The sequence below is a fragment of the Muscardinus avellanarius genome (assembly GCF_963383645.1).
Source record: "Muscardinus avellanarius genome assembly, chromosome: 4".
NCBI classification, from domain to species: domain Eukaryota; kingdom Metazoa; phylum Chordata; class Mammalia; order Rodentia; family Gliridae; genus Muscardinus; species Muscardinus avellanarius.
Genome location: NC_137789.1, coordinates 157,242,626 through 157,257,988, shown reverse-complemented (window position 1 = coordinate 157,257,988; position 15,363 = coordinate 157,242,626). Strand labels below are relative to the sequence as shown.

The following is a 15,363-nucleotide window of genomic DNA, read 5'->3' as shown; positions in this document are numbered from 1 at the left end:
CTCAAGATGGCATGTACAGGGTATGAATTTTGCATCACACCCCTAAGGTAACAAATTCAGCAAATCAAGTTCTAAACAACTCTCAACAGCAGCTGCACCTAGACAGAGACAGGTGCCTGACGTTTTTGGTAAAAGAAGGCTTCAGGAAGCATTCAGAGCTGTCTGTACCTTGCCCTTCAGGACCCCTGGGGGTCAGAAAGAAGCGGAGTCCTGTTCTGACCTCAGAGGTAGCATAAGAATTAGGGAAGCCATCAATCTCCACTGTGAAGCAACAGGTTGTCACTTCTACAGGAACAACAAAGAACAGGGGAAAAAACTGGCACTCTCCACACACAGACCAGGAAGTGGCTTAATGCTGGGTCACCTCTCTTTATCCTCAAACTGTCCAAGGCAGTGAGGCTGTCACGAGATTTACCAGGGAGAAACTATGGCTTCAGGTAAATAAGTCGCCCAAGGTGATGGAGCTAATAAGAGACGAAGCCAGGGTTTAAATGCAGATCTCTACCTCGGAGACCTTTTGATGGTACACACCATATGCTAAGAGAAAGCAAGTTTTTCCCCTCCAGGCACCTAAATGAAAATTTAACAAGCTGGCAGATATCTGTCTGGGGTGAAACCGTCTGCCCTTTGAAGGCAGGGAGTGCCCCTGTGTGTACCCAGCTTCCCAGCTGCAGGCGAGAGTGGACGGCTGCCAGCGCCAAGCCAACACAGTTGGTAAAACATCCACAAGCCCAGCGTCACCTATCTGTCACAAGCCAGGCTCCTTCCCCTGCCTCTTAGTTCCATGAAATTAAAGCGCTCTGTTAGCCGAGCAGAGTGGCACACAGCTATAACCCCAGGACTTTGGAGGCTGAGACAGGAGGATGGCAGTTTCAAAGGTAGCCTCAGCAACTTAGTGGGACCCTGTTTTCAAACAAAAACAACCTGAAAAATAGGACTGAGGGTATAGCTCAGAGATTGAATGCCCCTGGATTCAATCCCCTGTACCACAAAAACAAAAATAATAAAAATAAAAATGTAGCAACGTGCTCTGTTATAATCTGGATTTAAAATGTACCTCCAAAGCATTGTGTTAAGCAATGCAGCTGGGTTTAGAGGCAGGACACTGGCTGAGGAGGTGGCTCCTGGGGGCATGGCCTCGGGGCCTTCGCCTCCTCACCCCATCTCCGCTCCTCAGTAGCCAAGCCTGAGAGCTGCACCCTCCGCCAGGCCTTGCTGCCCTGGAGCCGGCCGGCCATGGACTGAGCCTCAGGGACTGTGAGCCCACATCAACCTTTCCTCTTCTAAGCTGTGCTTGTTCACAGTGACGACGACAACGACAAAAAGAGCTGGAAGTTAGCGCTGAGGAGCGGGGCTGTTGCCGTGTCTAAACCTGACCGAGTGGTTCAGACGCCTCTGGAGCTGGTTTACAGGGAGAGTTAGGAAAGGCCTCGAGGGGTGAGCTCAAGAAGCCTTAGAATGTTATAAGCAGAGCTTAATTCTGGTGGGAGCTCAAAGGCCAGAACGCCGAGAGAATGTGCACAGTAAAGACCGTGCTAACGCAGTTTCAGATGCAGCAAGAACTCCACAGGGAACCGGCCTCCATCCCACTCGGGCAAAGCACCTGTCTACATTCTCCCCGGGTTCTGAGACTGGGTGAGGCCAAATTTAAGGTGATGGATTGGCTGGGTATGGTGGCACATGCCTGTAAGCCCGGTGTTTGTGAGGCTGAGACAGGAGGATCGCTGGCTTGAGGCGAGCCTCAGGAACTTAGACCCTCAGCAATTTACCGAGATCCTGCTTCAGAATAAAAAATTAAAAGGGCTGAAGGCATATAGCTCAGAGGTAGAATGCCCCTGTGTTCCATCCCCAGAATAAATACACAAGTAAACAAATAAATAAATATCAGAAGACATTTCAAAGCATCAGCGCACTGAGGTGATGGTGTGGACATTGCTGGCGGCTTTTAGACAGGCTGTGATAAAAAGAGAGCAGACAGCAGAGGAGAAAGATTTTAAAAACTTGCAGTTTGGCCAGAAAAGCCCATGTAAAATTAGGGCCAAGGAAGTTGAGGTTGCTGAAGAAGTTATGGCCACCAAAGAGAGGTTAAGAACTTTTCACAGAGACAGTAGGAAAGAGGCTCCAAGGGCACTGCAGGAATCAGCAAGACCCCACTCGTCCAAAGCTCAAGGGCTTGACTGAAAACCTGCCAGGAAGATCACTTTGAAAAGTGGCCCTGGGGCATCCTGCTTGCATGAGGCCACCTAGGAAGTTGATTCCCAATATTCTGTTCACCCTGCTCAGCCACCAGGTATTCAGAGGTCACTGCAGAGCCGGGCGTGGTGGCACACACTTGTAATCCCCGCGCTTGGGAGGCTGAGACAGGAGGATCGCACAGGTTCGAAGCCAGCCTCGGCGACTTAGTGAGACCCTGTTTCCAAATAAAGTATGAAAATAGGTCTGAGTAGAGCCCGGAGGTAGAAAAGCCCCTGGGTTCCACCCCCAGTATACCTTTTGGAATGGGACTTTTTATTCTATGCCATTGCATATTGGAAGCATGTTACTTTTTTTTTTTTTTTAAACAGAGACTCACAACAAAAAGTCTGCCTTAAGTCTGAGAGGAGACTTTAAACTTCGGGGCAATGCTGGGACGGTCAGGGCTACGGGGACCCTTGAAGATGACTAAATGCATTTTGCTTGGTGAGGTGGCCATGAGCTTTGGAGGGCTGGAGATGGAATATTACGCTTTAGATTTTAAACATTCCCCAAAGGTCATGTTAAGCAGTGCAGCCAGATCTGGAGGCTGCACAGGGGTAGGTGAATCCCTGGGGGGGCTTTGTAGACGAGATCTGTCCCTCAACTCCTTCCCCTCCCTCTGCTTCCAGCCACCATGGCTGAGAGACGCTTTTGTGCCCCGAAGCTGGCCAACTATGGATTGAACCTCTGAAAATGTGAGACCAAATAAGCTTTTCTTCCTTTCTTCCGTTGTACTTGTCAGGGATTTGGGCCACAATGAAGAAAAGCTTGGCTGAAACACACTCTTCTGACTGTGTGGGGTGGGTGTGTCTTGGAGAAAGGAGCCAGCCTCACAAAGCGCTGGTGGGCTGCACCCCCTGCAGTTGTGCAGCAGGACAGCCCCGATCCCTCTCATCGCTATTGAACTGGGATTCCAGAACCAGATTGAGCCACCAGACTCACTCTACAGAAGCACAAATGCCAAGAATCTGGAAATAAATCCATGCCCAAAACTCCATGCAGGCAGAGGCTCCTCTCATGGTGCCAGCAAGCTCTGTAGAAAGCTACTCAAGTTCCTGCTTGGGTCTCAAAAAACCTGACTCTAGTGTCCCGTCACTAACTTGATTACAAGGAATCTCCAGGTCCAAACATAGAAACAAGTTAAAATCCAAGAGAAAGAAAAGCGAAGACTGGGAGCCCCACCTTTCCTTCTCAGGGGTCCTCCCCCAGCACCAAGGACCTGCCACTTTTCGGGAAGAAAACAAAACCCAAAGGCCAATGCAGACAGAGGGATGAAATGTCTTACATCATCCTAAACATACTATCATGAGGCAGAGTCGTGTGTCCCAAAATCCAGATGCTGGTTTCTAAGCTCAGACCTTCTGTCTGTCAGAATGGGGCTGGATAGGTGGTTAAGTTAAAATGTGGTACTCAGGGTAGGCCTAATTCAATAAAAGCATCCTTGGAAGGGAAGATTAGGACACAGACACAGAGAGGAGGAATGCAGGGTGGAGACAACCATCCGTAAGCCAAGCAGAGAGGTGGCCGGAGAAGCCAGCCATGGACAGACGCACCCCGGAACTCTGGCCGCCAGAACTCTGAGAAAATAAACTTCTCTGTGTCTGCCATGCAGTCTTTAAGGCTGCCCCAGCAAACTCACACACTGACTTTGCACATTGATTTTCATGTCAGCCTCCCCGAAGGGCTCCCCCTTAGATTAATAAAGCAAACTCATGGACAGTGCTACTGCTATTTGCGTAACTGTTTCCAAATGGTCTGGAGGTACTTCAGTTTCTGTGTACCATGCCGGCAGCTCAGCTCAAATTCAAGGGCAAGGTCAAGCATCTCGCTCCCTTTTGGAAAAGGGGCACACCAGGGCTCGAAGAGGTTCAAAGACTAGCCCTGGGTCACAGGAGTGAACAGTGGCCCCTGCGCTGGCTAAATCCCAACTCTGATTCCTCTCTGGTCCCTTCCTCATTGCTCCTCTCCCTCAGGACCTGCTCGGTGCACCAAAGCAGTTTAGAAAGGGAATGCCTTGTCCAGCAATCAGCAGCCAGCGGTGTAAAGCATGGAACCCCAACCCACTCTGCCGCCCCCTCCAGGACGGCTCTTCAGACTGGATGCAAAGCCCTTCCCTGAACACACGGGACAATTTCACAGCTCAGTGGCCCAGTTTCTGCTTTCCCTCCCTTGAGCAGCACCTGCATCAGCTGCCCACCCTGCACCGCAGCTCAGGCACCCGCAGACTGGACTGCTAAATAAATTGAGATGTCCTTCAAGGAAGGCTGCGATGGGCGAGACACAAAGTCTGACCACGATGAGGTACCACTGCTCACCTATCACACTGCCTAACACAGACAAGTGGAGGTAATAACAATGATGACGCAGGGGTGGAGGAACTGAGTCACACACACACATACTGCAGGTGGCAGTTGTAACTGGGTACGGCCACTCTGAAGAGCCTGGCAGCTTCTTCAAAAGCCAAAAACAGGCGACTTCCATAAGACTCAGCATTTGCGCTGCTGGGCATCTATCCCAAGAAATGAAGACGTATGTTCACACAAAAAACTTGCACATGGATGTTCATAGCAGCTTTCTTTGTAATAGCCAAAACCCAGATGTCCATCAACAGATGAAGAGTTAAGACGGTCTGCAGTGTCTCCATACAGAGAGCACGATGCTCAGGGAAACGGGAAAGACCTGACAGACACAACTTGGAGGGTCTCCAGAGTTAGGCTGAGGGAAAAGAGCCAACCCCGAAAGATAACAAACTCTACAATCTCATTTACACAGCACTCTTGAAATGAGGAACGTAGAGAAATAGAGGACAGACCAATGGCTGCCAGGATTTGGGGTCTGAGTGTAAAAAAGACAGCAGGATGGTCCTTGTGATAGAATGTTCAGTATCTTAACTGTAACCGGGTCAGTATCCCTGTTCTGAGACCAGGCTAACGTTTTGCAAGATGTAAAATTGGGGGAGACCGATCATGGATACATGTGACCTCTCTATTACTAGTTACAACTGCATATGGCCAGAATTATCTAAAAATAGCAAGTTGAATGAAAGAAAAAGAAAGGAAAGAGGCTAGCAAGGGAAGCGGGTGTACGCTCAAGTGCTATTACAGGCAGAGTGGCGTCTCTGCCGCACTCGGCAAAGCCTCCGACTGGCTGCATCCACACACGTGACAAGCTCACAAGAGGACGAATTATTCACACATCCTCGGACAATCCCGGTCAGACATCCGATACGCTAGACAAACACTGGTACAACGATAAATTTAAAATATTTATGTTTCCCAAGTAAAATCAGGTTTGTAGATATATAATATGCCCTAATTTGGTTTTTCTAAAACCCTAGTGAATGAAAATGTCTGCATTTCCATTTACTTACAACCAAATCTAGTTTTTCTTCCCCCAAAGTCACAGTTACTTGCTAAAACAAGCGATAACAAGCGATCTCTCTTGCACTCCCAAATTTCTCGGGGCACTCTTCCTAGAAGCAATCACCATTCCTGACCATTGCAAGCACAGACATATTGCACTCCCACACCAAGAAAATCCCATCTTCCCTGAATCCAGGGACAAACACATCAACTTTTCAGGGTGGGGGGAAAAAAAGATAGAGGGAGAAAACAGTTCAAGTAATGTTGTGTCTGTATACCAAGGTATCACTATGAATCTCACATGTATGGGGAGGAAGGAGGGGGAAACTGGGTGGGATGCAGGATGGATTCTACCAAGTGTGCATGTATGAACTGATCACCCTGAAGTGCAAAAAAATGAACCTCTGGAGGAAGTCACTTTCTCAGCCACTGTGATTGTTAATGCAAAGGGCAAAGTCACATGTGACTATATTTCTAAACCTTGGGCTTTATTAAATAAAAAATGAATGAAAGCGCCACTTCCCCCGAATGGCTGGTATACCTCTAGGGCCTGCTCTGCTGACACCACCTCCAGGAGTCCTCACAAGTATTCAGTGGAGGCAGGTTTAGCTCCACTTTACAGATGAGAAAACCAAACCAAAGAAAGGGAGAGTAATTTGCTCAGGGGTTGCAAAATAAATAAGATCCAGGACTGACATGGCTGCAGCACCCAGGCGCCATCCCGTTTGAGAGCTCTACTTGGAAGCTGCCTGATGACATGCACTGGGCTATCTTCAATCAACTTAATAACAGAGCCCAAGGGGGGAAGGAGAACCCTACCCAAGCTGCTCTCCGCCCAGTCTGCATGGGTTTCCACTGCTGCCATAACAGACTCTTTCAAGGACAGCAGCTTAAAACCCTGCAAACGCATTATGTCACCATGTCACCGCTCTGCAAGTCAGATACCCAGGGGTTCTCGTCTCAAATCAAGGTGTCAGCCTCAAGGCACTTTCCCAAGGCTCTAGGGGGACCCTGTTTCCAAGCCCACTCAGGAGGCTGGCAGAACACAGTTCTTTGTGATTGTGCAGTTGTGGTTCCATTCTGAGCGGTTTCAGCCAGGAGCCACCCTTAGCTCCCTGAGGCCTCCTTTCAGTTTTTGCAAGTGAGCCGCGAGACAGCTCAGGACCCACAATTGCCCATCCAGTGGGTCCCAGACTTGGAATCTGACTTCCCCTTCTATAGCCTCTGTCTGTTCGTTCATTCTCTCTCTCTCTCTCTCTCTCTCTCTCTCTGGCACTGGGGATGGAACCCAGGGGCATTCTACCTCCAAGCTATACACCCCAGTCCTATTTTTTATTCTTTATTTGTTTAAACAGGGTCTCACTAAGTACCTGAGGTTGTCCACGAATCACGATCCTGCTGTCTTAGCCTCCTGAATGCTGGGATTACTAGCGTGCGCCACCACCCCTGGTTAGCATATCTCTTCTTACTCCCTCTTCCAAGACTCGTCAAAGTTCCCTGGACTCATGCAGAGGCTTCAGGATAATATCCCGGTTCCCAGGCTAATGGCCATCATCACATCTGCAAACTCCCTTTCGCCGTGTATGGAATCACATTCCCTGGACCTAGGAGTTAGGTTGTTTGGGGCCTCCCAAACCATCCCTGTCCGCAGGTATGTGCCTAGAACATGCTGCATCTTTCTAACTAAACTTAGGAACAGGATCAATAGGAACTTAATCTTATGGTTATCAGATACCTGTCCCAGCCTAACTGAGGGAGAGGTGATGGGAAAGACCACCTGCCCACCCCTCAGCGTGACAGCTACTCGAGTCTGTGGAGGCGGGTGGCCCCAGTGGGATGAGTCCCCCGGTTCAGCATCTCCTGCCCTCGCAGGAGCCACAAATGGGCTGTTAACACTTTCCTCAATCTTACAAAATAAATAACCAAAGTGTCTCATTTACAAACAATGCTTCTAACAGACTCCAAGCCCTCGCAAACAATGGGCTGTGATTCATGTTTCCAAATGAGATGGAGTCTTATCATTTTATTTCCCCTCGTGATTCATTCACAGGCCAAGTGCCCTGAGTGGCGGGTCCCACCCACCAGAGCCCCAGGAAGGAAACACAGTCCTGTTGTTCGGCTCCCCCAAAATGCTGAGGTCGGAAAGTCATTTTCCCTTAGGCGGAAATAGCCCATCCTCTGCAGGAACAGATGCCTACATCCCTGTGAATCCCCGCGCCTGTCCCCTTCCCAAGGAGGACCCCTCCGGAGCAGCATGGAAGTCCTCCAAGAAGCAAATCCAGGACGAGTGGGGAGCCAGGGCTGACCTCCACGAGCCCGTCCTCAGCTCCCCTCCTGCCCCAAATCCGGACTCGCAGCCTCCCAGATGGGGGCCCTTGGCCTTCAAGGGCCTCTGAGTGCAGGAGCTCAGCTGTCATCTCTCACCTGGGGAAATGACCACAAGAACTCTGCTTCAAGAACGGCCATCTACGTCTCTGCTCGTTTCCTGGCAAAACCATCCAAGACACAGTTCTGCCCTGAGAACTTTCCAACCCAGACTTTTCTTAAAATCAAACTGTTAGCAACAGGTTGTTAGAAGTCACAACAGTGAGTGCTAGAGAGGCTTCTGGAACTGGTTGCCTGCCTCCCCAGCAGAGAGACCTCCTCACCTAGCTGAGAGAGATCCTTTTGGTCTTCTGGAGATGGTCCCCACCCAGGCCGCCCCACAGCCAACGGAAGGCCCCAAGATCCCTTCCAAAACATGGTATCCTCAAGAGGAGCCCTGCCTGCCCCGTGAGCACAGGACATCATGGCAGCTGGAGTGCCCCCGGCAGCCAGGGCTCAAATCCAGGAGGCAGGGGCCACCAGTGGTGTGAAGCCTGAACACACCATTTACCTCCCCGCCTCTGGAAAATGGAAGTCATGACAGTGTGGCCAGAGGGACTTCTCGCCCACTGGGGCCGCTCCTCTGCCTCCTGCAGGCTCTGGCTCCATCTCTCTGTGTTCAGTTCCAGAGAGTCAATCCTGATCTCTCCCAGGAGGCCCCGGAGTGCAGACTCCTATACCCACGCTGTCCACACCCTGAAGCCCTGCAGTTGGAGTCTCCATCCCAACTCCCCTTCTCATGTGTAGACTGCCAGCACTGAACTCATTAGGAGGTAGATTGCTGGCTACACTCTCCATCAGAAAGCCCAGCTCCCTGGGGGACCTCGGTCTCAGTTTCCTCATCTGCAAAGCGGCAGCGGGGAGCTCAGCCACAGTGCTCCTGCAGCAAAGCCCCACGTGCAGAACAAGCTAGGTGTGGGCCCAGAGGGGGCCTGAAGACCAACACAAATAAGTAACTCCAGTTCAGACAGAAGGCGGGAGGAGGAGCGCAGTAGGCGGCTTCTCAAAAGAAGGCGGCGGGGCTTGATCCCGACCAGCAGAGGAGGTGGAGCGGGCTGTTAGGAGAGGAGGCAAGCTCAGAGAAGTACCAGCCAGTCAGGCACAGCGAGACCCCGCAGAGGGCCTGTCAAGGAGTCCTGTGCATTGCAAGGCAGAAAGCAAGAGGGCGTGGAAACCGGCTGAAAGATCCCGGGATCCCGAGAGCGTGCGCCAGAGGGGACCCGGGTGGGCAGGGTGCGAGCCGGGAACCGCTGGCCCCAGCAGGCCCCCGCAGGCCAGGCCGCGATGCCTGGGGCACAGGGCCGGGGTCTGTTTGTTTTGCCACCGAGGAAAGCCTCACTCTCCGGAATGCGCACTCACTCACGCGGGTCGAAACATAAACTTGCAACCCGACTCCCTCCACCCCCATCAGGAAACGACAAAGAGGAGCTGGGTAAAGCCAGGTCCACGCTCTCCCCAGCCGGTCCCCAGGCCTCCGGGGCCCAGCAGAGCTCCGGGGGCTGCCCCAGCGCCGGGGCGGGAGCACCGGGCGGCTCGGGGGGTCCGCCGGCCCGGGGGGCTCAGTCGAGTCCCAGCTGGGAAGAAGTCTTAGCCCTGCCCGCTGCGCTCTGGGTAAGTGTCTCGGAGTTGCAGACACCCAACAAGTGCCCCACACAAGTTCCCCGAGAGGCGCAAGCGCCCGCAGGGACCCCGGCTCCTCCCCGGGGGCCAGCCCGGGGCTCGGCCGCGGGGGCCTGGGGAGCGAAGCCCGCCGTCCGGGCGGGGGTCGGGGGCCCTGCCCTCCCGCGCCCCAGCGGGCTGGGCGTCAGGCCGGGGCCAGCTGCTCACCCACGCCGTATTTCTCCTCGCGCTTGGTGGGCACCCAGCGCGTCATGGTGCCGCGGGGGCCCCGCGCCGCCCCGAGCCGCCGCCGCCGCCGGTCGGGCAGGAAACTCCGCGCCTAGGCCGCCATTTTCCATCCCTTCCGAGCCGCGACAGGATGGGAGGAAAAAGTTTGCGGCGGAGGCGGTGTCATGTGGGACGGGGCGGGCGGAGCTCGGGGCCGGATGGGAAAGGCCGGGAGCGCCCGCGGCGGGAGGCGGGTCGCGGGGCCGCGCCCCCCGGCCCAGGCCGGTCCCCGAGGAGCGCGGGGGTGCGCCCGGGCTGGGGGCGCCCGGGCTGGGGGCGCCCGGTCGCGGACTGTGGTCTGTGCGCCCGAGGTCTGTGCCAGGCGCGGTCCGCGCAGGCCAGCGCGCTGGTAAAATGTCTGCAAGTCAGGTTCCGTCCGGCTGGAAGGGCCCTCGGGCTGGGCCGTCCAGAGCACGCGGCTCGTCCATTCGTTCACTCGACACACCTGGAGGCAAGGGCGCCCGGCCCCCCGGGACTTCGCGCTGGGACGCCCGCAGACGCTCGGCCGGCAGAGCACCCGGAGCGGAGCGCGGCGCCAGGCGCTGCCCCGGGCCCAGGGGTGGCCAAGGACCCCAGAGCGCCGGCGGCCGGGGGCAGCCGCGGAGCGAGGCCGCCCAGGGCCGCAGCCTGACGGTGGGGCCGGCCTGTGCTGGAGCCCGACTGACTCCAGGCCTGCCCCGTGGGGAGGCAGGAGGTGAGAGTGGGCCAGGCCTGGAGCGGGCTGCGGGACGGGAGCCCTTCGCCGTCCAGCGCCCTGTAGGACAGCAGTTCTCAGACTCCAGGCAAACTGGACGGGCTCCAGAGTTCCTCAAGGAAACTGAAGACACTCCTATTTGTTTTTACTGTAATTTCAGAAACGCACAGGTTAAAACCAAGAAAAGAGGAGGGGCGCAACCTCAGGCAGCCCGCCTGTTAAAGGACAGCTGAGATGTGTCTGCAGAGTCCTGGGTGTCCTCTCTGGGCGCCCCCAAGAAACACTTGGGAGGCTTCCAGGTTTGAGGAAGGAAGGTAGGTAAAAAGACAGGAGGCAACACTGGCCGGCCGCGTGGGGCACCCCTGCAGCAGAGAAGGAAGGGCTGTGACAGCCCGCGGGCCGCCCTGCACCCGAGCCCGGAGGTCCACCCGAATGGACAGGAGCTCTGCCATTTCTATGGGCGAGCGGCAGGCTGCTGTGTTCGGGAAGATAACGTGTGATCTAAGAGTTCTGGTAAGTAAACCACAGATTCATTGAAAGTTTGGGCCTCCTTTCACTGATAAGGAACCCAGATCCCACAGAGGGAAGCAGCTGGGCTTCTGCTGCACTGGGTTTCAGAAACCTCAGCCTCCGCCGTGGGCGTGGCCTGGTGACTCAGCCCCCCACCCCCAGCCCCAGGGCAGCGGTGCAGAGGGTGCTTGCTGCACTGAAGTGGTGCTCCAGAGGCCCAGCCTGCCCGGGTCAGTCAGGGCTGCCCTGAGAAAGGCAAGTGAGCCCAGCCATGACAGATACGCAGAAACCAGCTAGGTGACCTGGAGAGGAAGGAGTTGTGGAAAGGCCCTGGGGTGGGAGGAACACAGATCCTTCAAGGAACTAAAAGGCTGGTAGGGAGGAAGCTTGGGGAACAACAGGAAAGGGACACACTGTGGTACACAGGCCTTCTAGGTCTTACTAAGGGTTTGGTGTTCTGTAAAGAAAGCCAAGAAAACAGATTCCGATGACACTTAACATTCATGTATGTGTGTGTTACGGGGGATTGAACCCAGGTGCATTCTACCTCTGAGCTATACTCCCAGCCCTTGTTTATTTTTATTTTTTTATTTTTTGCATTAGGTACTGGGAATTGAACCCACGTGCATTCTACCTCTGAGCTACACCCCCAGGCTACTTTTTATTCTTTATTTTGAAACAGGGTCTGCTGAGTTGCAAAGGGCCTCAATACGTAGCTGAGGCTGTCCGCGAACCCAGATCCTCCTGTCTCAGCCTCCTAAATGCTGGAATTACAAACGTGCACCACCACACCCGGCTGCTGTCCTAGATTTTAAAAGGCAGAAGAAACATGACATTCAAATGTGCTGCATGGGATCTGAGATGGAGCTCGCTTGTTTGGGCGCTTGGCTGATATGTGCAAAACCTGGGATCATCCCGGGGAGGGAGGATGCTTGTATAGCCCTTGATTAGATTCTGCTTCTAAGGTTCTAATTCTTGGTTTGTTTCGTTTTGTTTTGTGGTACTAGAGATTGGACCCAGGGGCTTTCTACCTCTGAGCTACACCTTTATCCCTTTCGATTTTTTATTTTGAGCCAAGGCCTTGCTAAGTAGCCCAGGCTGACCTCAATCTGGCTACCCTCCTGTCTCAGCCTCCTAAATGCTGATATTACAGGCGTGCACCACTGCACCAGGCTTTAATAATCCAATACGTAAAGCTGTTAAGGGCAAGAGGGGATTTGAATGATGCCCCAGTATTCTGTGATATTAATTTATCATTTTATGCAGTATAACATTAATATTATTATGATCAGGTGGGGAAGTGCCCTTATATCGTAGAGGTGCAGCTAGAGTATTTAGAAATAAATTTCTGTTGTTTGTCATTTACCTTCAAATAAAATTTTAAAAAAGCAAAGTTGTTTAGGTGATGAGTCTCTACTTTTTCTGAAGGCTTGAAATTGGTTTGTTGTTGTTTGTTGTTGTTGTTTATAAAGTAAAGTCTGGTGGTGGAAAGAGGCTTACAGTTTAGGATGGAGTTTGGGAAGTGGTCTTCTGGGTGGCCTCGCTGGCGGCCGGCCTGCTCCCCTCGCAGGTGCTCTGCTGAGCATTCTCCCTGAGCTTCATTAAGGCAGAGCCTGCCCCTTAAACATCTACCCATTCCACTGAGCTGTTGAGTGGAAGAAGCCGCACGCTGCGCCAGTGTGCCTGTGGCACATGTGACCATAAATATAAATACACACCGCGCAGCCCTCTCCACGGGGCAATGGGCTCTGTAGCTGGGAGCACCCTGGGATGCAAGGAGCCTGACCGAGATGGCCAGGCCTCATTCCTGGAGGCAGGATGCTCTCAGACCCCCCTCCCTGGGCCTCGGGGCCTCAGCCACACTGGCTACTACGTACAGACCTGCGTCCAAGACCTTGGTAAGGGTACAACTCTAGGAAGGTTACCTGGGCAGTCTGCTTCCTCGATTTTAAAATAGTCTGAGTTCTAGGGCGTTGTGAAGATCCCATGACATAATGGTAGCAGAGTTTAATGAAGGAAGGACTCCGGAAGAAACACTGGCTTCTCCAAGTTGGAGAAGGACTGATCCCCGGTACCAAAAATAAATAAATAAATAAATAAATAAATAAATAAATAAATAAATTCCTATCTTCTAATACAGTCAGTCTGAGGTAGTTACTGAGAATTAGGACTTTGACTTGTGAACTGGCTGGGGTGGGGGGCAGGCATGCTCAGCCCATTACAGTGGGTCCCCAAAGCTTAATCCTTACCCAAAGAAGGAGGAGTGGGGGACAGACAGATGCAGCGTCCAGTGGATACCCACCACAGTTCCTGGCCAGCCCTTCCCGTGGAGGAGAGCGGTACCCAGGAGACAGGAGGGATGTCTTCTGAGAGAGTCCAGAGGAAAGAAGTTTTGAGAATAATCCCTGGAAGGGGTAACAACTGAGGCGACGCCACAGGCCGCCCCGCTTGCCTCCTGGATCTAGCATCTGGCTGCAGCACAGAACAGGGGACTCGGTTGAGCCTGTGGCCTCACGAATAAGACAGACTTCAGAGCTCAGAGAAGCCTCGGCTGCTAGAATTTGTAAGTCAGAGCCCCCAGAGGAGGGGGCTGCTGCAAAGGCCAGGGGTCTGCAGAAGGGCCCCAAGCCTGGCTGGGTCCAAACCAGCATGTGCAGAGTGAAGCTCCTTGAGGCAGGCGGCCGGGAGGACCAGGTCAGCAGCATGCTCAGGGCTCCTGCGGTAGTCTGGATTCCCAACAGGCAGTGTGGAACAACCTCGTAACACCCAGGGCGCCAGCAGAGTCCTCAGAAGGATCACACCTTCATAGCAAGACTCAGCCCTGCGCCAGGGCTGCTGGGATAAGTAATACAACTTAGGAGCAAGCGCAAGAGGATGAAGCTGAGCCACGTCACTTAAGTGTCCTGCTAACTGGAGCAAGGTCGAAGGCTACTTTAAAGTGTACGGTGAAATGCAGCATCCGACGAAGACATAAAATGTACAATGTCCAGCCTCCAATTAAAAAAATCACTGGCCGTGCAAAAATGCAAGAAAATACAGCCTACAGTCAGTGAGTGGAACCAGATGTGCCATGGCAGGGAGACTGGAATGAGCAGACATGCCCTTAAAGCAGCCTTAGTGTGCCCAGGAAGAGAGAGGGCACTACAGACACCATGGCCAAACACATGGGACCTGGAGAAGTCAGGGTCCCTGCTCACGAATGGGGATTGTTGTCATCGTTGTCATGGAATCGTCCTGATGAAACTTTGGGGACCTACTGTAATAGGCTGAGTATGCCCCCCAAAAATTCACATATCACAGTTCTAATTCTCAGTAACTACTTTAGATTATGACTGTATTAAAAGATATGACTTTTTTTTTTTTTTTTTTGGTACTGGGGATGAAACCCATTCTACCCCTAAGCTATACCCCCACCCTGATTTTCTTATTTTGAAACAGGGTTCCAGTTACGGAAGCTGGCCTCAAACCTATGATCCTTCTGTCTCAGCCTCCCAAGTACTAGGATTACAGGCCTGTGCCAGAATACCATGCATAAGAGATGGGGCTTTTTAAAGAGATGATATAGGTAAAAATGAGGTCATTAACATGATCCATAATCCAGTCTGACTGGTGTCCTTGTCAAAGGAAATTTGAACATGCAAAAAGATACTAGGAGCTCATGCATAGCGAGGCAGGTCTGTAATCCCAGTATTTGGGAGGCTGAGATAGGAAGATTATAGGTTCAAAGCCAGCTTCAGAAACTTAGTGAGACCCTAAGTCTAACCTAGTGAAATCTTGTTTCAAAAGAAAAAATAAAAAGGGCTGGAGGTGTAGCCTAGAAGTAGAATGTCCCAAGGTTTAATCCCTAGTACCAAAAAGAAAGAAAGAAAGAAAGGAAGGAAGGAAGGAAGAAAGAAAGAAAGGAAGAAAGGAAAGACACCAGGGACATGTGCACAGGAAGGGATGACATGAGGACCCAGACAAGATGCTTGCAATCTGAGAGGCGAGGCTTTGGAGGAAGCCAGCCCTGCCCCTGCCCCTGCACTCAGCCCTCCAGCTTCCAGGGCTGAGAAACCACACGTCTGTCATTCACGTCACTCAAACTATATTTTTGGATAGCAGCTGAAACGAAAGTACCACCCTCGCCTTTCCTGGTCCATGAGGTTCAGCGGGCAGACCCCATCCTGCCATTAGAGATGGGCACATGGCCTAGAGTCAGCCAATCAGTGCATTCCATGGCTCTGACCCCAGCTTTGAATTTAGGAACCATCACTGGCTCAGATTAGGCTGTTTATTGGACACAGAGGAAACAGACGCTCTGTTTACTGGCCT

The 15,363-nt window shown here is 52.6% G+C and overlaps 1 protein-coding gene across 10 annotated transcripts in view; it reads right to left on the bottom strand.

Moving 5' to 3' along the window:
- DOCK1 (dedicator of cytokinesis 1) overlaps positions 1 to 9,834 on the bottom strand; it is a gene marked incomplete at both ends in the record, with an annotated part of 504,224 nt that extends 494,390 nt beyond the window's left edge. For all 10 annotated transcript variants that reach the window (XM_080694979.1, XM_080694982.1, XM_080694983.1 and 7 more), the window contains one exon: positions 9,789 to 9,834. In XM_080694979.1, coding sequence (XP_080551105.1) covers positions 9,789 to 9,834 — 46 coding nt within the window. The remainder of the gene's footprint in view (positions 1 to 9,788) is intronic.
- Positions 9,835 to 15,363: the final 5,529 nt, after the last annotated feature.